Source organism: Pistacia vera, unplaced genomic scaffold, assembly GCF_008641045.1.
Source record: "Pistacia vera cultivar Batoury unplaced genomic scaffold, PisVer_v2 Contig514, whole genome shotgun sequence".
NCBI lineage: Eukaryota > Viridiplantae > Streptophyta > Magnoliopsida > Sapindales > Anacardiaceae > Pistacia > Pistacia vera.
The window spans coordinates 177501-202500 of record NW_022196351.1 but is presented as its reverse complement, the minus strand read 5'-3'; the positions used below and the strand labels follow the sequence as shown (position 1 = coordinate 202500).

At 32.9% G+C, this 25000-nt stretch overlaps 1 protein-coding gene and 1 pseudogene across 1 annotated transcript; both read right to left on the bottom strand.

The window, feature by feature from the left end:
• The window catches only part of LOC116106423, a 17799-nt pseudogene extending 3933 nt beyond the window's left edge, over positions 1 to 13866 (bottom strand).
• Positions 13867 to 21691: 7825 nt separating this feature from the next.
• Positions 21692 to 22438, bottom strand: LOC116106422 (FAS1 domain-containing protein SELMODRAFT_448915-like). The gene has a single exon (XM_031392790.1). It carries the CDS (start codon positions 22436 to 22438, stop codon positions 21692 to 21694), a length of 747 nt encoding a protein of 248 aa, XP_031248650.1.
• Between the last annotated feature and the right edge of the window lie 2562 nt (positions 22439 to 25000).

Genomic DNA, 25000 nt, shown 5'->3' with positions numbered 1-25000 from the left:
AATTTAACATATTTTATATATATATCTAAATATCACAACGCTCATATAGATTGTTTAGTGACAATCATTTTAATACAAATATCACTCCCACAAACATCTGACAAACTTTTCGGTCACCAGATTTTGATGACGGATAAATGACACAGACTAATAATTTTTTTTAAATAAATGAATTACATGGCTTATTTAATGTTTTTCATGAAAGCTTGATATATTTACAATTAAAAAGATATCGTGTAGATTAATTTATTGTATTTAATTAAGCACATGACTATATACTATGCCATGCAAGAGTTTTGTTCAAAATGTATATACCCATAGAGCCTTGTGGTTTACCTTTGCCTAGGAAACCAGTGCACCAGTAACGAAATAGTTCTTCCCCGAAGAAACTCAAGAATGCCAATGCCATTCTTACAAGTGTCACCCTGCAATTTCCATTAGAATCCCAGTTTTTCCTTCATTTTATACTGTGCTTGAACTGGGAAAGAATTTAGTAGCAGTGAGTTCATGGGCTTCGGAGAAAGAAGAGCTGATGTTGAGAAGTATAAGAACGGGAAGAGCTCTATTTTGCAAGTGAAAATGGAGACCAATATTCCCATTATTAATGCTAATGGCATTTATATAAGTTTGTTGGGGGCAGTAAGCACGGGCCTCATGTGCACATTAACTTTAATGTTGAACGTGTTGATGAAAACGTGATGAAAAAATTAAATTAATGGGCTAAAACGTTACACTGCAGCGAGCAGACTTACACTTTCCAATAACGCAATTAGGTGTACAGCCGAATTAAGATTCTAGCTTATTTTTTTTAAATGCATATTGTATTTTTCTTTAATCTTGTAATCTTCACATATCTAAACATAAATACACTTCATCTGACGGTCGAAAAGGGATAGTTGATAATTTTCGTATCATTTCGATTGTTTGTAGGTCTTGTGATAGATTCTGATTACCAATTGTGATGATTGTCGGAATCTGACCACTATAGGATGTGTGTGAGGATATTTTGTTAATTTTTAAATTTTTTTTTTATATTTATTACAATTAATAAACTTAAATGTCTAAAATAATTAAAACATATATAATCAATATTCTTAAATAATTAAATACATAATTATTTTGGGAATAAGATTGAAATATAGAATTGAAACAATAGACCCAAATGGACTGGAATATATGGGTTCTATGAGTGGATAGGGTCTATAATACAAATCAAGTTGTAATATTGTACTTACTTTTTTTATAGTTATCAGTTTGGCTACTGCACTCTAGCTCAGCTAGCTTAGTTGACTAAGTTTGTATATAAAGGAAACAGTGCATTCAATAAAGTGTGAGTATTTTTTCCCCCAAAACTCATCTCTTCCGCAATTCAGTTTCTGCAATATGGTGTCATAGTTAGCGAAATCTTCGCTTCTTGATCAGTAAATCAAGCCGCTTTAAACCTTCTTTTGTGGTTCAAGAGAGTGCGACTAAGGCTTACATCTTTCTTCGAATTATGTCTTTCGTTTCGATTTCATTTTTTCTTTCAGTTTGATCAAAGCTCGAATTCTTTGATCTAGAAGCTGTCATGGCAATTCGACAGAGGAATTAATTGGTTCCTCAATTGATTCCAACTCACCGCCTGTATGTACATCATCAATACACCAGGTTTCTGTCCTGGTTTCTAGCAGCTCATCCGGGATGGAAAACTAAAAAAAAAAAAAAAAAAACAATATCTAGAGTCGAGCATTGATGGTATCTCTTTGTGCCAAGAACATTAGGTTTTTGTTAATGGCACTGCACCAAATCATCGATACACTCTCGGCTTGATCCACAGTGGGAGGTGTGCATACATGTTCTGCCTGGATCTTCAATTCAGTTTTCTAAGAAATGTTTATGAATTGTTTACTCGCCAGTGCTTGCTCAGGTATGGTAGGATTGAAGGAGCATATCACAAAATGAGTTGAACTAGAGTTTATGGGCTTCAAATCTGGAATTGCTACCTAACACAAGTAGCCAATACTGTGGCTAATCTACTCCATAGTCAAAAAAATCGTTGTGGTGATGGCGTGATCTTTGGTTTCTGATAGTGTTTCGCTAACGCTGTATCTAGACACTTGAAACCAGCAAGTATTTGGCATTCCTAATGGTATTTGAATGAATCCTCTCATGGTATCAAGTCAAATCTTGCTTTATGAAGTCCCTTACCGAAGTTTAAACAGGCTACTTAGTAGTAATCAGACGAGAGGCCGAAAGTTTTGTGCTGGAAAATGAACTCTGAATTCAAAGTGCTACTTGCACTTTATATGCATCATACTGGAAGTGGCAAAATCAAAGTCGGGCAAAAATATAGGGGAAAAACAACCGTACTTAGTGTGAGTTTTGTCATATTTCCTGACACAAAATGGAGATGCTACCAGTTTGAATGGGTATCCCACCTGATTTTCCAGTTCCCACAAAGGGGGAAGAATTCTAATAAAACTTCTGCTATCAAGTTCAGTCTTTGAATCACCGGATGTTGTCAATTTGAAACTCGGGGCAATCAATTGGTCCACGTTTCTGACTATCAGACCCAGTCACAATCACTACTCCAGCTACTGGCAAAAGAAAATGTTTCTCCTCCTGCTGGCTATCTTGCAAGTATCATTTGCCTTGTTCTCCTTATTTTGATAATGATAACTGGTCTCGTGATAACTGGACCGATTGATTTCACATTGACTTTTAATTGTTCTATGTTGGGGGAAGTTTCCTTATGCTTTTGACATACCTCTAGATACCTTGTCAGTTTGACCAATGGACAACAACCTATATGTAAGAATTGTAGATCTGTTATGCGGAACAATAACATACCTTGTCAAACGTTTTTATATGTTCCCAGATTTTCATCACAATTTTACTATTCAGTTTCAAAACGTTCACTGGCTTCTACCAATTGTTTGGTCACTGTCTACTCCTGATTTTTGCCTCACTCAGATCTTTGCAATGGCATTGAAGGGATGGTAATCATATTACGGTCTTTACTTTGTATGACTCCAAAGTTCAAAATTTCATCTATTGTATCAGCCTTAGGCAATCAATAGTTCTGTTTGTAGTATACGCATTTCATCCACCAAGTTGTATCTTTTTAGCTCACATATGAATAAAACTACCTATTTTCGTTTGTGTCAATTCTGTACTCTCACATTTTGCACTATGGCATCAAAGGTTAGAGGGCATGTCTCTTATGCAACTTTGCCCTCTCATGCCTCCTAAATTGTCTATTCTAATGTGCAAACTGAACATCTTGTCCTGCATTTCCTATCTGCCCTTTGGCAAACAGACCAGGATACCTTTTCCCCATGTAATATCCACACATAGCACAACTTTGTTTTGTTGCATTGGATGTCTGGGCCGTCACAAACTCCCACGCATGGTAATGCCCCGATAGTTCCTTACCATAGTGATGACCACTCTATGGTGCTTTGTTGTTTCTCATGCAATTCACGTCTGGAAACGTTTTTTCTACCATAAAACACTTCCTTAAAATGGTCGATACACAGTATCCACTTGATTTCCCAAATGCAGTGACGTGATAATGGTTTAGAGTCCTTCAACAAGATTGTCATGGTCTTTGAGTAGCCAGGGATTATTCATCAAAGCTCTGTGCTTCATTCCCCTTCACCAAATGGTATTGTTAAGAGTGAAACACAGGCACATATTAAATTGCAGAGCTTAAAAATTCATTCTATATACCTACTTCCTTTTTGGGCTATTGTGTGCAACTTGCTGGTCTATAATCAATAGACTTCCACCATTGTTCTTACGTCTTTCTCCTGTTTGAAACATTCTTTGCTAACCTCCTTCCGTGGGATCATTTAAAGTTTTTGGATCCTTGCCTATGCACATTTCTTTCCTTCAAAAGACAAGTTGCATCTTAGACTATTCCATCAGTTTTCTGGGTTATTCTCTCACACAACAAAGGGATATGCTTTCTTACAACTTATCTTCACAGTTCTGTCTTTGACCAGGAATGCTGTTTTCTAGAAACCTTGTTCCTTTTGCCTTGTCTAAGCCATCCCAGGTTTCCTTTCTTCCATTAATTCGATTTGTCTTAATTATAGACTCACGCATTCATTCCTTCTACAGAAACCGTTCCCCTATTCTAGCGTCCAGATTCTACAGCTCCTGTTCTAGTCCATTTCTTCCTTGATTCAACCCCCTCAGGTTCGTTCCTCTTCACCTGAAATTTCTACTGCTGCGTTCACCTCCTATCCTTCGAAAATCCAACAGACACACACAACCTCTATATGCCACAAGACTTTATTTGCCCTACACTTAAACGTACTCCTACAGCCAATTTTTCCAAGTATCCTATCACAATTTTGTCCTCCTAGATAATGTCTCCTATTGCATACCAGCTTTTTGTCCAATCTATCTTTGGTTGAACCCCCACGATTTTCTTCAAGCTTCTAAGGATCAATATGGGATAGATGCTAGGAAACAGAATCCAAGCCTTTATAGCTAACCAGTACCTGGCTTTAGTAGCCTTTGGCCTCCTGCAGGTTCGCTTGGTGTAATGGGGTGTATAAACTTAAGTATAAGGCGATTACTGTGGACAGATATAGGCTTGTTTTGGTTGCCAAAGGGACACCACACGTTGGGATTGATATAGAAACATTTTCTCCGATTTGAAAATGGTTACATCATTAGTAACAGTTTTTGGCCTTACCTTCAATGCATAATTGGCCGCTCCTTATCACTTGATGTCGATAATGCTTTTCTTGCAAGGGATTTGCAAGAGGAGACTTATATGACATTGCCTCAAGGATTTCCGAAATAAAAGGGGGAGATCTTGTGTGTAGGCTTCAACAATCCTTTTATGGGTGTAACAAGTCTTCTGCGCTGGATACAAGTTAACCACATAGCTCTTTGGGATGTGGACTCCAACAGTTCCAATCAGATTATTCTCTATTCTTAAGAGGCAAATCCACATTGTCATGTTGTTAGTGTATGTAAGATGATATTGTATACTGGAACTACCCATGATATGAATCTTTAAACAAGCAATTGTTACCACTCCGGATTTAGCTGAAGATTTGGCATGTTGAGGTATTTTTTAGATTTGAAGTGGCTAATCTTCTAAGGGCATTACCTATGGTCAGAGAAATATGCACTAGAGCTTATTGCGAGAAATTTAGTGTTGGTCCCGTTTCCAAACCATCTGTATATCCCATTAACCCAATTTAAAGTTTCACTTCACATATGATCTAATCAATTTTCCTGATAGTGTTGGTAATGAATCCTTTTTTACTGAATCCTGCTGTTTAATCAAAGATTGGTTGGAGAACCTTGTACTTGTGATTATGACCGCCTTCCCTGCTTAGCTACTTAGTTAGTTATTCCTACAGCCAGTTTATGCATCAACCTAAGAATCTCCATGACAAGACGCGCCCTTACAGGTGGTGCAAATATGTAAATCTGCTCCCAGGGTTGGGACTTTTTTTTCGCTATGTGAATGCTTTGTCTTTAACAGCCACACTGACTCTGATTGGGTTCTTGTTGTGACAAGAAGTCTATCACTGGTTTTGTATATTGCTTGGTTTCTTCACTAAGTCGTCCTGGAATCTAAACGTCAAGCCCTATTCCCAAGTCTTCTTCCGAGGAGAATATAGGGTCTATGCATCCCGGTATGTGAAGTAATTTGGATAGTTTCAGCTATTACAAAGAACTTGGTTTTTCCAATTCTCCCTGTTACTCTTCAATTGTGACAACCACAGCAGCTATCAATTGCTTCCAATCGATGTTCCATGAGAGGACATAAACCGTTGACTTTGTTGTCTATAGTCCGGTGAGCACATCGAATGGGAAACTGATTAGCATGCTTATATTTTCATCATCACAGCGCCGTTGACATCCTTACCAAGCTCTTGCAAGATCTTCATTATCCATGCTACACAAGTTGGTGTGCTTGATCTTACCACCCTCCAACTGAGGGGGGGATTAGAGGCCATAGGGATATAATATCCAAATCAAGTTGTAAGTTTGTACTTACTTTATTTTATTATTAATCATTTGGCTACTGCACTCTAGGTCATACTAGCTTAGTTGAATAGTTTTGTAACCAAAGACAAACTGCATTCAATAAGGTGTGAGTATTTTTTTCCCCCACAACTCATCTCTGCGTCAATTACTCAGCTTCTGCAATAGGGGGTTCAAGATACACAAGTAATTTGTGGCTGCTAAATAAGTTTATTTCTTTTATTACAATGAATGGCCCACTGACGTCAATCCGTATTGGTATTATATTAATATTTCAGGCTTGCTAACATTTTTCAATCCCCCGCCCCCCCCCCCCCCCCCCGCCCCTCCCCCCCCAACCCAAAAAAAAAAAAACGGTCCCTTAAATTTGAATTGACACGCCAAAATATTGGTTTTACAACCATTACACACCCTTTCTTATAGGGGTGAGCTCGGGAGCAATATTTTACCATTACAACTACCTTTCTTTAGGAGATTACAGGTAGCGGAAGAACCAGAATCTGGGATAGACACCGAACTAAACTGAAACCTATCCGAATCAGTATTGTGCGGGTAGTGCCGTTCCAATTTTTATTGGAACGATACTGTGGCGGTTCCGGTTCCGATCTCTTACATTGAGGAACCGTGGGACCCTTAAAAAGAACCTAAAAGGGTACCCTTTTTGGAACTATAATTGTACCCCGTTGAACCGACTTTTTGGAACCTATATTTGGAACCGGGACTACACTGAAATTTGTGAATGTGAATAATGGGTGGTTTCTATTATTTTTACATATAAAAAAATTAAAATAAAAAAAAAGTTAAATTTTAGAATAACCTACGATAAATAAATCTACTAATACAATTATACTTATTACTATAACTAAACCAATTAAAACTTTAATATACATATTAAGTTTTGATTTTAAGTGAATAGTTGGAATTATGATCCAATTAAAAGTGTTTTAATTTTAAGCTATTATTAAAGAACACTATTTTTGCAAAAATAGTATATTTTGATTGATATATAGATATTTTAGTTATTTACTGTCAATTAATCAACGTTTCTAATTATTCTAGATTACATTAGTAATTAATTAATTATCTAAATACAATTGATAACATTAATAAATTTAATTAACTAGTAAATATCAACTTAATCAACTTATAAGTTTATAACATTACATTATAGTTTAAATGATTTACTTTAAGTTTAATTTTTATAAAATTTTATAACATACTTAATTGATTTTATAGTATATTAATTGATTGCTACCTTAATTATTGACCGTTATAAGTTTATACATTTAAGTTATTACTTGAATTAAATAAGTAGAATTTAATTAATTATAACATTACATTATAGATTTTAGTCATAATTACTTAATCAATTATAACATTTCATTCTAAACATGAGTACAAACTTAATTTAAATGTTAAATTTTATTAAGATAGCATTACATAAAAATTTATAGTATGAATTACTTAAGTTCACCTATACATTACATTATAGTAATCCATAGTAGTTAATTTAACATTACTCATTAAATGTTACTTTAATTGATTATTGACATATATTAAAATTATTAGTGAATTACTAATTTATTACATAAACATTACATGTAACATAATAATTAATTACTATTAGAAATTTAATTAATTACAACATTATCATTATAATTTACGTTATCGATTACGTAATTACATTGTAATTACTATTATAATTATGATTCTGTAATTAATTATAATATGTCTATTATAACAAATTAATTATACTATATATAAAGATTTATGGTATGTTATTTAATTCCATTGTAACAAATTTCAATATTCATTATAGTATGAGCTTAGTTTATTAATAATTAATATAACATTATCATACTTAGATGATTACTTTAATTGTTATGACATTATATTATAACATTATTATAATATTACATTATACAATGATTATTATTACTGAAAATAAATGATTAGAAATTTTAATTAATTAATATTACTTATAGTTAAATAATTACTTAATTAAATTATAACATTATTACTTACTTCATATCATGATCATTTATTAATTTTATTCATAGTAAATGATTAACTTATTAGTTTCGGTTAAACTTTATAACTTACTTTATTAGAACATTATAATTCACTACAGTATTATTTATTACATTACTAATTAAATGTTAAAAATTTTTAATTAATTATAATATTACATTAAAGATTCTATAATCTGTTACTAATAGTTAATTCCTAGTACACATTTACATTTATAGTCGATCACAAATTAATTATAACCTTACTAACTTAAATAATTACTAATTGATTATGAGTTTTATAATATTATATTATAAACACTTAGTCTTACAATTTCCCACATAAACATGCACAATACTTAAATTAAAATGACTTGAAAATTTAATTAATTATACATATTACCTTAAAAACATTAATTAACATTATATTATAGTTAATATACTCAATTATTACATAACATTATATGTATTTACCATCTAGTTATGATCCCTTATTTATTATAGTTATTACATAGTTAATGATTACATAATTAGTTATGAATTTATACATACATATAATATTAGTAATTTATCATATTTATCCATTACTTAATTAACAATTACAAATTTAATTATTATACATTTCCTAATACTATTAATATGATTACTTAATAATTATAACATTTCCATTAATTAACATTAGTAATAGATTAAATGATTAGAATTTTAAGTAATTATAATATTAATTAAGATTTATAGTTATGGGATTATTTAATTCATTATAACATACCTAGTGACTATTATAGATATGCATAAATTTAATAAAACCAGTACATAATTAAAATATATAATGAATTACGTAATTTGATTATGACATTATTATAAACATTATATTTACTAATTACATAATCTAATTAAATGATTAGTAATTTTTAATTAAAAAAACATACATTATAATTATAGTAGATTAAGTTAATCAATTTATAACATTCTATTATAACAATGTATACAATACTTAATTAATTATTAAAAATTTAATTAAGTTGAAATATTACATTATAATTAAATAGTATATTACTAAATATTATAACATACAATTATATTGTATTATGATCACTTATTTTAATTGTATACCTGTACAATTTCATTGTAAGATGATCACTTATTAATTATAACATTACCAATTAACATGTTACTCATCTATATTATTATGATATTAATTAAACATGTAAACATCAAGTATATTATTAAATTATTAGAAATTTAATGTAATGATAACACTGTACATTTGTTAATAACTACTTAAATAATTATAGTATTGATAACATTATATTATAGTATATCCACTTAATTATTAGAACTTACATTATAATTTAATAATACTTAATTAATTATCATTCCAGTTATAATTTAATAATTACTAATTAATTACGCAGCATTACTATTACTTATAACATTACTCAATTTATGATCAAATTTGTAGGGGTGTATTTGTAACTTTTAGGTATTTTTTGGTCATTTTTCGAACTAATAGGGGGTAATTAATTTTTTATAGGTATGCCGGAAGGGAACCGGAACTTGCATTTTAGGTGTGGTCCTTGAATTTAGGAACCTGCATTGTGCAGTTTGGTTCTGATTCCTTTTTTTTGGATATGCACTATACGGTTTTGGTTCTGGTTTCGTCCGGAAAATGCAAGGACCGTGAATGTCCCCCTACAGTTTTCTTAGATTGCGAACCAAAAAAAAAATTCAACTGAACAAGAAACAAAAATACATATTTTATTTAACAAAATGGCTCTGGTGGTGTGGCCGCTATCTGTTGGCCAATCGCTCACCTCAGAACCCATCCATGAATGGCCACCTGGATGCGTCTTTGCTATTCTATTTTTCAGCTTCCTACTCTTTTTTTGATTTGAACACCTAGATCGTGCCTTGACTGGTCGTCTTGTTTGTGCGTTTAATTCAAACTTTGAGCTTTTTTTTATTTATTATGTTGTGGTTTCAAATTTGATTAACTTTTAGTTGTGTTTAATTTGTATAGTATTTATTGAGTCTGGGAAATTACGTTAATGCCTACTCTTGCTACTTTACGCCTTAATCTATAAATGGGTGTTGTGTTGTGTTTTTTAGAACTATGGGGATTATTTACCTGAATGTTTGGGGTTACAATGTTCATTTGGGGCCAATATGTTCAATCATAACGTTTATTTTTAGTGTGTTTTTGGTTCATGTAATGTTGGTATTATTTATGGAATGTTAATTAATTAAATATATAATGTTTAATGAAATATGTTTGGTTATATTAGCCTATAAATGATGGGTATGTTTATAGATATTACAATTGCTCTCATTTTTTAATATTATATAGAATAATTATTTTTATTATATTTTTTGAACACTTTCATTTAACCCCCTACATTGAAATTTTCTTAAAAACACCAGAGCTTCATATCAAACTTTATTTAACAAATAACCCCCATTCGTCAACCTCAATCCAACTGATCCACACATCGTATCGTACTCGAAATGCACACTATCGACTAATCTAGCTAGTCATGCACCGATTGATGTTTCCAGCCATCATCAAATGGTCATAAACGACTAATAGTCCGTAGATCTGACCGTTAACATTATATCTCTTATGATCATTTCTGACATATCAATGGTCGTCAACGGCTAGATCTGTGGGCGTTGTGCGCCTGGTCTTGTTGGATAAATTGTAAGGTAGTGTTATATTAATATATTTTGAATTATTTTTGAACCCACCCTACCTTTGAGTATTTGTGCTAAAACACCTCTAGCTCAATAAATGTTAAATTTTTAACAAAAATCCCCCACTCACTCACCAAAGTCACTACGGCGTGGTGGCTGAACAGTCGCACGACCACCTGGACGAAAAACTTTGTATACGAAATTTATGTGTAGTATTATTCTTAGGTAATCGTTTTCCAAGTGACCTTGCAATTTTGGAGAACCAAACCATAATCGCACAGTGCAGGTTCCCAACAAAAGAAACGTAATCGGAACATTCCAGATTCCAATTATAAATCTCAGGGAATGGAAATACAAGTTTCCGTTCCTTAGCCTTGGTACCCTATAAAAAATCAAGTACCCCCTATTAGTTTAAAAACAAAAATGACAAAATACCTTAAAAGTTTACAAATACCCCCCTATAAATTAAAAAATTGCATTTAGTGTTTCACCTTTGATTACCATTCATTCTTGTGCGATGTGCTGAGAGATCCCCTAATCTTAGGTACACTTGATTCAATCATTGATACAATTTATAATTATAATGTTTATAATTAATCATAAGATCATACTATAATCGTATAATGTATTTATCATTAATTAAATTTATAATCATTTTATCAAATAATGTACTAATGTATATTACTAATGTTTATAATATAATTTTATAATTTAATTCGTAATCATACACAAATCTATATGTAATTTTAATTAATTAAATTTGTAATCATTTCACTTACATACATGTACAATGTAGTAACATTAACTGATATTTATAATGTAATATTAATATTAATTAAGTATCCAGTACTATAAATCATAATATATTGTTATAATTATTCAATTTTTAATCATTTAATTAAGTAATGTACAATGTAGTAAGTTTACCAATAGTTTTATATTTGTATGTTTATAATTATTATAATCATACATCCTATAAATCTATAATGAATATTATAATTATTAACATTTCTAATTATTAATTAATAATATACTATGTAGTAAGTTACTAAGTTTAATAGACAATGGTTATAATAATTCGTATATCATTTAACTATAATTAATGTTAGTAATTTAATTAAATTTGTAATCATTTATTAAGTATGTACGTAATAGCACAATTACTAATGTTTATAAGTATGTCAATTAAGTTAGTATCATAACTATAACTCGTATAATGTAATGTTATAATATAAGTTACGATACTATAAATCTATAATGTAAATTTTAATAATTAATTAACTTGTATTATTTAATTAAGTAATGTGACTAAATTATAAATTATAATGTTTGATAATGTAATGTTTACATTTAATTTAAGTCATCATACTAAATCTATAATGTAATGTTATAATTAATTCAATTTGTAATCATTTAATTAGTAATATACTACTGAAATAATAGTATGTTTTATGGGTAGGCTTATATTAATTAAGTAATCATACTAGTAAATCCGTATAATGTATATGTTATATTAATGAAGTTGGTAATCTTTAATTAAGCAATGTACTAATTAATAATTACTAATGTTTAAAATAATGTAATGTACACTAATTAGTATCATACTGAAATCTATTGTACTGTTAGTATTAAGTAACTATACTGATAAGTCTAAATGTAATTGTTATAATTAAGTATCATACTATAATCTATAATGAATGTTATAAATAATTAAATTTTAATTCTTACATTAGTAATGTACTAATGTAGTAAATTTACATGTTTATAATGTAAGTTACAATTAATTTAAGTAATCATCTATAATCTATATGTAATGTTATAATTAATTAAATTTGTAATCCTTTAATTAAAGTAATATACTATGAAGTAATTGTAATGTTTTATAATGTAATTTATAATTAATTAGTAATCATCCTATCAATCTATCATGTATTTTATACTTAATTACATTTCCTCTAATAATTTAATTTATAATGCACTAACTACTAATGTAGTAGATTACTAATATTTAAATGTAATGTTTATAAATTTATGTAATAATTAATCATATTGACTATAATATATATACATATGTTTATCAATTTATCATATATAATTCTTTAATTACTATTTCATAAATATACTTAAAACTTGATAATTGAAGTAAATAACTAAAATTATCAATCAACATATATTATTTTCATTCAAAACAATTCTTTTAATGCATTAACACTTTTCTAATGATCATAATTTCCAATTTATTATAATTAATTAATAATTAATCAAAAACTTAATATTATACATTATTAAAGTTTTATCTATATAAAATTAGTTATAGATATTCTATATATATTATATAAGTATTACTTTATAATTTGATTAGGTTTAATTATAATGTATTAAAGTTTTTTATATGGTGAAGTTTATAATGTATGATTGATATATATTTTAATTAGATTTTGTAAAAATTTAATTTTTTATATAACAGTTAAAACACCTGCAGTCCCATTTTTCAATTTTTATGTAAATTAGCTAACCCCCAACATTGGTTTACGATATTTCATTACGTCTCAGGTTCCAATGCAAGTTCCATCCTGTGTCTCCCACCTAGTTCCAAGACAGTTCTAATTTGGTTACCGTCCTCGGTTTCCAAGTAGATTCCAAATCGTACCCCTTCTAGTTCTCATCACTAGGTTTTCCGGTTCCCGTTCCTCCACATTAGAGAATTAGACACTGGATCAGCACATGTTGGTTTCAAAAATTGGAACTGGAACCTACCCGCCGTGCGTGTTCTGGTTTGGGTTCCGAATTCCGTTCGGGTTCTACCACTACTTGGTCTCAGCCCCTATGTTATTCTTATAAACTCATCAATACGCAAATATTTACATCATATACAAAATAGTTGTATAAATACCTATCCACATAAGTATTTTTCATGCTAATCTCAATAACCACCTCCAAAAATCGCATCATAGATAATACTTAATAGATGGCACATTAATTGGTCCTTAGGATGTCAAACTGCTTTTGAAAATCAACATCATCAGTTTCTATACATTACCAACTATTTTAACGAACATACCAGATCAATACGTTGATTGGCCCATATCAATGACAACGGAAGTTGCAACTTAGCAAATCTTTGTACCGAATAGAGACCATATATAATTGGATTGGAAACCCTCGCCATCTTTCGCAAGTACACATAAACAAAAACCCTAACCCTAAACCCTCTTATAGTACTGTTAGGAGGAAATCTTCCAGAAAAGACATTTCAGCTGTTTTAAACCATCTGCATTTGTCCTTCTCTAAGGTAGGGAAAATTAATTTTTCCAGCTCCCTAGTAAATATCAAAACTAAATGTCAAATTATGAAAAGATTACTCACTATGAATCAATGAGCTCTTATATCACTTGTTAATATAATTTTGAGAGCAACTTAATACTAATATAGAAATCTCATTACCTCCTTGGCTGATGTATGAGTTTTATGTCCAATAAACAAAGACACATATTGTTAATTTTCAAGCATTGCTAGTCTTCCAAAGACGTCTACAAAGGAGTGCAACAAAGTTAACCTCCAACACCTTTCATCTTCATCAGTTCTCTCTCTCTCTCTTTCTCTTTTTCCGTTTTTCTTTGTTTTTCCTATCCCAACCTTTGTAAGCTATTTGAGACTTCTTTGTAAGATCAGTTTATTGATTTTCACAAACCACCTCTTATAGTAATGTTTTCTTGACATAATGAAATGTAACTATCTATCAATCACTGGTAAGAAGATGAAAAAAACAAAAAACAAAAAAAAAAACAAAAATGGCACATAATGTGGCGTGACATTGTTTACGTATATATTAGACCACAGTCTCACCGGATCCATCGGGTTGTGAGAGTTATCCTAAATAATTTCTTCCTCAACCGCGTAAAAAGAGTAAAAATAATCATATATGCAAACAATAATCATGTTTTACAATTACATATACTTAAAATAAAGTTATTGGATCATGACCTTAAACCATTGCAACTCTCTTTGCATTTGTAGAGCAGTACCAGAAATTGATAAAAGTTGAGAAGAAGGTGCCAATTTTGCTGTCAGGTGTAAGATGTTGTTTTGTGTTCCATCTGAGGCATTAACCAATAATGTGCTGATCAAAGGCATCTCGTTTATTAGATTGAATATCTTATCTTGCCGGCATTCAATTGCAACATGCAAGATGTTCCGTTTATTTGCTACTGTCTCGAAAATCAGATCTGGAAAATTGTTGAAGACAGGTGCTCACGATTTCAACAATCCCTGATATATATTGTGGCGGAGTACATGACATTTTTAACGAATAAGTTCATGTTGACATTTAGCTGTTTGCAAACATGATTTACGAGTTCAATAGCACATATGTGTTGCAACTTGTCATCTCGAACCCGTTTTACTTGGGGTACTGCAAGTGAAAATCAATAAAAATGTCAAAGCTATTGCGGTTGTACTTACGTTTTACTGTTAATTATCAATGTATGGTTACTTACTAAGCTTTTCAATGGCTTTCCCAAGTAATAGTTTGAGAGAATGAAGCACTGAAATGGAACAATAAGATAATTAGAGATATAGTTTCTTGTGTCGATGAAATATAGAATAAATATAGTTAAGAGACGAACTCACAAATTAACATTATGGAAGCAAATTTAAAATTAAATGAATAGTATCAAATCTAAAAATATTAATAAAAAATCAAATCAGATTAAATAATTTTTTTTTTTTTCTAAAGTAGGGTCACCAGCCCTACTCATATATAAGTGGGGTGGGTCCGTCCCCAAATACAGCATACATATTACTTTACATGATCCATTGAAGGAATAAAAAACAAATAACAATGCAGCAAAGCAGCTTGTCACAGGACATAATAAAATATTAAAGTTCTTAACAAGAATGTACTGGAATGTAGATTACAAGCCTTGAGCTATCAAGCTTTCTGATTGTACTGAGGTAGCCATTTCTGCAAGGTCTCTTGTGTTTCCAAGGGAATTCTCTACATCGAGCGTCGGTGAATGTGGTGGATATCTGATGTCCACACTAACAACTGTAAATACAAAAAAGGAAAAATCATGATTTAAGTATATCTATACGGGGTAAAACCAAAAGGGCACAAAGTGGTGATAAGAAAACTAACATTTATAGATCAATCTTTCCCAGAGTGTAATCTCGCTTCCACTGAGGAAGAAAGAAGGTTTCTGCGACAACCAAACCAGAAGATGAGATCCATTCCATGCAGCAAATGCTAAGCTAGGGTACCGACGGAGTAAATATATGGTTATATCTGTTGTAGTCAAAACACTAAGGTATTAATGTTGAATCATACAATTGAAAATGTCTTAATCTTCTATGAAATGTTTAAGCGAGACAGATTCACTACTTCATTCTGTTGATGTGATAAGCTCATTACGTATTGAAAAATCCAGAATATATTAGAATATCACATTATTCATAAAACTAACCAATGATTTGTGTCATATTTGAATATTTTACGTTCCTGGATCTTTATAATAAATGTGGTTAGTAGTTATTAATTTAAAAAATATGTAGCAATGATATATTGAAGGTGGCACAAATGATGCAGTACCCCTGTGGTAGCATAAATGTTCTCTTATGTATTATGGCACACCAGCAAAATAGGAATTGTCAGACCATCTTGCATAAGCGCTTCTTTTTTTCCTAATTTCTAGGGTTGATTTAATTGAACCAAACACGAGCCTAAATACTTACCATTAAAACCTGCAACAGTTAGCATAGGGATAGCTAGGATGCACATCTCTAGTTGCCAAAGAAAGGTACCACACCATCTCCTTATGTGGACGCAGGAGACAAATTAGTAGTGGAGTTTTTCCTTCATTGTTGGTTATTTGTTGTAACGAAGAGTTTTTTCTTACCAATGCCTTGGCAGTCTTTAAGCTTCCACCTAAGGCAACATAGTGGAGAGCTGTGCATCCATTGATATCTTGCACGGCAAGCGCTAAAGTTCCACCAACTTATGGATGACTTTCCATTGACATGCTCTTGCAGCAGCCATTAGTACTGTCAATCCTTGAGTTGTGATCCGTGATGTCCATAATTTTGTGTTCAGCCCAACCAAATTTCTAGCACTTTTCCAATCACCTCTTTCTGCTGCTTGGTACAAAAGTAGGTGGTAGTTTTGACTAACTGATCCCATCAGTACTGTTAACAAGTTGTACCCATAACTTAGAGAGAAGAGATAGAAATAGACAATTAATGGCTTTGAAATCTATTTCTATGCATGTAAAAATAACTACTTACAGACTTCTGATAATAATGGTGATGCTTCCCCTTTATTGAAGTGATAATGAGCTTCCATATCATGATCCTGTGAGCTTCCAACATTATACTCTTTATGTGCATTTGGTGGCAAATGTGGATAAACATCTAATGGCGATGCTACTGTGTACTCTTTGTATGCCATTAAGTTTGTTTATGGCACAGAGTTTAGAAGACTGTTAAAGCCTCTGGAATATATAGTTGATGAATATAAAATAAACTAATGGTGGCCAAATCTTCACATAAGAATAAGACTGGTGAGAGACAAAAAGTAGGGTATAGAGTTGGAAAAATCGTCTTGAAAAGTCTGTAGATAATAAACATAATTGGGCATTTCATGAGAATTGTACACGCAGATACTTTGTTTAACAATTGTTGATGCTGGATTTTGACACCAACTCATGCGTATAAAGTGCTAAGTGGACTTAAAAATCATACGTGGTATGGAAGTATAAAAAGAGATGTTGAATGGGTAGCAATTTTTAAAGTGGTTCGAATGCTCTAAGGCGAATCCTACGTCCACTGTGATTATATTAATGAGGGATTACAATCAGGTTGCACTCGGCGAGCTAGACTACAATAGAGAAAATAAATGTAGGGAGAGAGAGCGAGAATATATGCTTTGAGCAGTGGATAAGCCAATCTCGTAAAATAGAGGAGAGCCCTCTATTTATAGTTGGAGGATTCAAACTGGTAATCATGATTCTGCGTGCGAGTAGGTATGGTACAATTCCTAACCTGCTTCCCATTGGTTGTTTGCATGAGAAATATCTTTAAATCGCGTAAGGCCTCAGCAGGTGGACAATTCCTAGCCACTCATAAGTCTGATGTTCGACTGCCTCACTGACGATGGCCTTACCCCTCTCGTCCTTGCGGGACATGACTGCATCCAGAATTCAGAAAACCTTCTTGAATTCTGATTGGTCTTTGCTGATTTAAGCTCACGTCAACCTGGTTTTTTGGGCATAATAGAAGCCCTCCAGTTTTTAAGGTTTAAGTATTGAACCTTGAGAACTTCACGATTATGACGCGAGTCAGTATGTCCTAGATAACGCTTGATCGAGTCGATCGAGCTGTATGGATCCTTGAGAACTACANTCCAAACCATCTGTTATTCCCATGGAACCCAATTTAAAGTTCACTTCAGCAGTATATGATAATCAATTTTCCACTGATAGTGTTGGTAATGATCCTTTGTTAACTGATCCTGCTGTTTATCAAAGATTGGTTGGGAAACTCTTGTACTTGTGCATGACCAGGCCTGATCTTAGCTACTTAGTTAGTATCCTAAGCCAGTTTATGCATCAACCTAAAGAATCTCACATGACAGCGGCCCTTAAGGTGGTGAAATATGTGAAATCTGCTCCAGGGTTGGGACTTTTTTTTTCCTGATGTGAATGCTTTGTCTTTAACAGCCTACACTGACTCTGATTGGGGTTCTTGTTTGATGACAAGGAAGTCTATCACTGGATTTTGTATATTTCTTGGTTCTTCACTAATCTCCTGGAAATCTAAACGTCAAGCCACTATTCCCAAGTCTTCTTCCGAGGCAGAATATAGGGCTATGGCATCCACGGTATGTGAAGTAATTTGGATAGTTCAGCTATTAAAAGAACTTGGTTTTTCCAATATACTCCCTGTTACTCTTCATTGTGACAACCAAGCAGCTAATCACATTGCTTCCAATCCGATGTTCCATGAGAGGACTAAACACATTGACATTGATTGTCATATAGTCCGGGAGCAACTCAAGAATGGACTGATTAGCACTGCTTATATTTCTTCATCAGAACAGTCGGTTGACATCCTTACCAAAGCTCTTGGCAAGAGTCTTCATTATCACATGCTACACAAGTTGGGTGTGCTTGATCTTTACCACCCTCCAACTTGAGGGGGGGTATTAGAGGAATAGGGGTATAATAGTCAAATCAAGTTGTAATATTGTAATTACTTTATTTTATTAGTTAATCAGTTTGGCTACTGCACTCTAGGTCATACTAGCTTAGTTGACTAAGTTTGTATACAAAGGAAAACAGTGCATTCAATAAAGGTGTGAGTATTTTTTCCCCAAAACTCATCTCTGCGTCAATATCAGCTTCTGCAATAGGTTCAAGATAACACAAGTGAATTTGTGGCTGCTAAATAATTTATTTATTTTTATTACAATGAATGGCCCACTGACGTCATCCTTACTGTATCATTATTAAATTATTTCAAGGCTGGCTAACATTTTCAATCCCACAAAAAAAAAAAAAAAAAACTGTTCCTTAAATTTTGAATTGACACCAAAATATTAGTTTTACCGTTACAAACCTTTCTTAGATTGCGAACAAAAAAAAATTCAACTGAACAAGAACAAAAAAATACATATTTTATTTAACAAAAATGGCTCTGGTGGTGGTGGCCGCTATCTGGTGGCCAATCGTTCACGCACGCTCAAGGCCCGGTCCATGATGGCCACCTAGATTGCGACTTTGCTATTCTATTTTCATCTTCCTACTCTTTTTTCTGATTTGAACACTTAGATCGTGCTTGACTGGTCGCTTGTTCATGCGTTATTTCAAACTTTATTTTTTTTTTTTTTNAATATTATAGCATATATCAATTTTGATGGGGTCAGGTTTTTTTTTTTTAATTTTAAGTTTTATGGAATGAATAAGATTATACAGCCATGAAATATTAATTATCAAAATAAAGAGAATTTATTGATTAACTAAATTAAAGTCAATGCAATCCAGATAGTAAAACAACATGTTCAATCAGTTTCCTTATTCATATAAACACTACTTAGAACCTTTCTCTTCTTCGTCATATATCTCTCAGTTCTATTATCTTCCTCCATTGTCGATCTCTCTTCGTACTTCAATTTTCTCCCACTTCATGAAGATGGGTTCACTTAAAACAATTATTTTGGAGATCAATCCTGTGTCAGCTCAATAGCTAGTAGAGAAGAAATCATCAAGGATCAAAACCTATGTAGTGGCTTATATCGATTCTAAACACAAGCTTTCTTCAAGGGTTGACAAACTTGGTGAAGAAGAAAAAAAGAAAATAAAGGCTTCAGAAAAATTCTGTTGTGTTCAATTCTCAATTCAGCATTTTCTTAATTGGTTTAGTTTTAATAATAAATTTTTTTTTTTTTTTTTTTTTTGGTTGATTCAGAATTATTAACACCTGCATCTTGCATGGTGTTTGAGATTTACCAAATTCGAAGATTCAAGAAGGACAAAAAGAATTGGTGTTGAAAATATTTTGCTTGAAGATCTGATGCTTAAGAGTTGCTGCTGCAGTGAGGGTTTTGGACAAAGATTCATGGCGTTTCATGTACGGAGACCTTCTGATATTCCTCGTGGGATATTGAACATGGGAGTGGTGAGTTTGGAGGGTGACTTCAAAGAAAAATTGTTAAAATTTCTTGATTATAAAACCACTCTTGATCATAGAAGCCTACTAAGTGTTCGTTATTAGAATTAAATTTGGAGGTTTTCGTGGCTACAAGTTCAATTTTCTTAGCAGAGTTTGAAGATTTCTTTTAATTTAATTTAAGAATTGTTGTAAAAATTCATCTTAAGTTTTCGGTTTATGAGAGTGTATATATATATGAGTGATCAATCTTTCAGGAATTGATTCCTCTATATTCTCTAATTAGTTAAATTGAAAAGAAGAAATGATACATTTTTAAGTCTTCTAAATCTCCAAAATCTACAAGATTGGCAAACCAGATGGTTGAATAAGGAAAAACATTGAAGAACAACACCGGACAACTTATGGCTACTGATCTCTTGTCAGAGAACGGCCCACTTGAAAAAACGTGGAGGTTAAGGCCGACGAATTTATGGCTACCGAAAACCTGCAGGAGGACGGTGGCTTAGACGGAGAACAACGGTAGTCTGATCAAATGACGATCCCACAAAGAAGAGAGACAGAGAAAGTGAGGAAGGAAAACAACGGCAGTATGACAAAATGATAATCTACAAATAAGAGAGACAAAATGTCAAATTTAATTTAAATTGACTAAATGAAAATATAGTATAAAACTAAGGATTAAAATAAAATAAATTTTAGGATTCAACTAAAATAAAACCAGAAAGACTGTGGCCAACCTTTTGGGATTGTTTTCCGTGAAAAGCCGAAGAAATTTGCAGGGGGGAAATTAGATTGGAAATTTTTGAGTTAGGATGACCAGAAAAGCAACAGATCGCAATCTGAATCAACCAAACTGATGATGAACATTTGTTTTTCCTTTGTCATAAAACAAAAAAGACAAGATTTGTTCTAAGAAATACAAATCGGAAAATACAGAATGAATATGAGTTCAATTTATCCTCCATTAACAAGATTGAAAACAGTTGAGTTTCACATGGCATGAATAGAGAACTCATAAATTCATTATTTAAAAGTTTAAACGTTTAGCTTGATTTTATGTTTGTTGGTTGGGAAAATGGGGAGGCTGAAGCTGGGTTAATCGGAAAACGGAAGTTGAGACGGCAGTGGAGGTGGTGACCGGAAAAGAGCCTCATGAGTGATGGAGATGGTGACGGTGATAGAGGCGATGTAGAAGGAAGAGGCCATAACTAATTACATGGATTTGGTAAAACTCTTGGTACATTTAGGATAATAATTTTCAATATATCAGTAACAGTTGCCCCATGAACAATTTTGCAACGGATCAACAAAGCACAATCAAATTTCTTAAATTACGATATAGAGACTCCCATTATTAACCCCGTCGCAAAGGTAACAAAGAAATGAAGTAATCCTCCGTAAGCCAGTCCTTTAGAAGACTCTGATGATTTCTGTGGGTGAACATAAGGTGGAAGAGAAGCATCCGCAGGAACCTGATTAGAGTCATCCACCGGAGGAGCCTGCTGATCATATTGTTCAGTCGGAGGAGCTGATGTCGGTTGCGGCCGCGGAGCTTCTAGAGGTGCAGCCACAACAGCAGGACTTGAATTGTTGGAGAAAGCAGGAAGAGATGTGTTATTATCTTCAAATTGTAACACACCATCTATGCCATGGCATCGAATCGAAGAGCCTGCAGTACAAATATTAGGACTAATGAGTTTCACATTGTTGAGAAAATAATTCCTCCTCCCACCATTGGAAATATTGAGCATGTACTCTGGAAATGAACTTGGAATCAATGAGCCTGATGGGATACGTTGAAGATGCTCAAAAAGCAAAACCGATGAGATCGAATGGTGAAGCAAGAAATCAGAGACGGATTCCTGAATCATATTGGTTTTGGCCAAAGCTCTGTCATTAGGCATGAAGAAAGTGACATTTTCTAAGATTTTTTGATCAAGTTGAGACATCTTAAGGAGCATGACAAAGGTGAAGTAGTTAGCCCTTTGCATCTCTTCCGTGGCGACGAGAAGGTTTTGATTGTTCGCCGGAGAAGAAGTGTTTGTGGGTGTGGCTGCAGATGAAAATAGTGGAGCCATTGTCAGGAAAATTAACAGGAGGATCATGTTATTAGCCATTTGTGGTAAATTTTTCTGTCTAAATCTTTTGATGTTGTTATTTTGGAGAAGTTTGACTGGTTTTTGTATTTTGAGACTAAAAGGGGTTAGATTGGGCATGCGTATTTGCTGCTTCAACAACTGATGAGTTCACACTTCCTGGACGTTTAATAAAAATTTGGGGTATTTGAGGATTTTTGATCTACTGTCACCAAATTAACTCCTACCAAAATGTAAGTTCAGGGATTATGAATAATTAAATACCGAGACAAAGAAAATTAGACATCGGTTCAGTCAAATGCAACATCAAATTTAGGTGAAAGGGTAAAATTAGGATTTTTTAGATATAGGATACTTAGGGGAAAAAAGAGTCTTTAAAACCGGTTTCTGAAAATGGCTAAATCAATAACTGGATCGAAAAATCGATTCAGTCATTTTTCCTAACCGAAACGAAACCGGTTTTCCAATTTGGTTTTGGTTCGGTTTTTAAATTTTTTTTTTTCACGCCTGTAATATCATCTGCATTGTAAGTGATTATCTCGTGCATCTATGTTGAATTTTGTTATTTTTATCGTTTTTGTAATTAAGATTATGATTAGATTGGGAAAGTGGTAAGAACTTTAGAAATTTGTTAAGGGCAAGGAGAGCAACGGATCACTTTAGACCATAAAAACCTAAAAATGCTAAAATTATGCATGATAATAAATATGAAGACATATTGCAATAGCCATGATATCCACGATATTGCAGTACACAAGTCTTTGATTATTATATCAGCGGTAAATTAATACAAATGTTAGTTGAGTAATAACTACAGTATTCATATTACTTATAAATTGATTGTAAAGGGAGAGAAGAGGACCAGGTCTTATTTTTTACTGTCAACTGAAAGTGCGCTTAGATGAGCACCAACTGAAAGGCCTCTATGAGATTGCTGGGTCTGTATCATTCATGTGATGAACTACTCTAACAATGTGGCTTCCACTTAATTCTCTCTGGGTTTTTAATCTACCTTTTGGCCATGGCGGATGTTTTCTTAGATGAAGTAACTGCAGTGGTCAACCCCAACCCGCCATTGACATCCGAACAACTTCTCAACCGAAAACCTTCGCATCTATTGTCAAAAGCTTCCAAGACCTTGGCGTCAATCTCAATCAACTGCCAACCCCTACCTTTAAAGAAGATGTTGTCTGTGAGATTAATGAAGAGATTTATCAACAATAATTGGCTAAATGCAAAACCGGTCTCCCTGGACGTCTCATTTTACGCAAGGGATCACAACCCTTGTAGCTTGAACAATTACGCCTTTCTCTCCAATCCCTTTGGAATCCTTTAAAAGACTGGCATATTATGCCATCATATTTGCTTTTCTTCTGAAGAGGATCAACGTAGAGTGTGGGGAGGAGGAACTACTCTTCTACAAGGATTATTTCGTTTATCAGAATGGCAACCAGATTTTAACCCTTACTCAACCCAAATTCAGACGCACTCTCAAGTTTGGATCAGACTTTACGGGATTAGTGCTGAATATTGGCATCCACGTTTATTAATGGAGATGGCTTCAGGGGTAGAAACTCCTTAGCAGTTGGATCGTATGATCAAGGAAGGCAGGTTCGGTTTTTATGCACGAGTCCTTGTTGATATCGACCTTTCTCATGTAAAGAAGGAAAAATAATATTTGCCTTTGAATGATTTTATTGAATTAGAAGACGTAGGTTTATACAAGAGATTTCTTACAATCATGCTAATCTATTCTAGGTAGTCTAAGTATAATAGGCAACTAAACAAATATACAACTAATATAATATATTTGTCAATGAACCGCCAGATATCATTGACCTTCCGTTCTCAACATTCCCCCTCAAGTTGGAGAGTGAATGTCAAGAACTCCCAACTTGCGTATCATAGTTGAGAAAGCTTCCTTTCCCAATGGCTTGGTGAACACATCTGCAAGTTGATTTGTTGAGGTAATATGTTTGGTTACAACTGAACCATCTTGTATTTTGTCAAAAATAAAATGGCAATCTATCTCTATGTGTCTGGTTCTTTACCTATGAAAACGGGATGAACAACTATCTATATGTAAGGCGGCTGTGTTATCGCAATATAACAATGCTGGCTTCGGATGCAATATTCTCAAATCTTTCAATAATGAGCGCAGCTAAGATAATTCACAGCATGTAGCTGTCATGGCTCTATATTCGGCTTTTGCTGAGGAGAGAGATATAGTTTTCTGCCTCTTTGTCCGCCAGGAAATAAGAGAAGATCCTAGAAAAACACAATAACCCATAGTGGATCTACGAGATATTGGATAACCAACCCAATCCGAATCAGAAAAAGCTCGCAAAGATAAATTATTTTGAGAAAGGAAAAACAAACCTTGTCCTAAACTGCTTTTCAAATAACGCAATACATGCAAGGCAGCTTCCATGTGTGGTCTCAGTGGTGCATGCATGAATCTACTTAACACATGGACCGAATGGGTGATATCCGGCCGAGTAATAGTCAAATAAATTAGGTGTCCAACAAGTCGCCTATATTGAG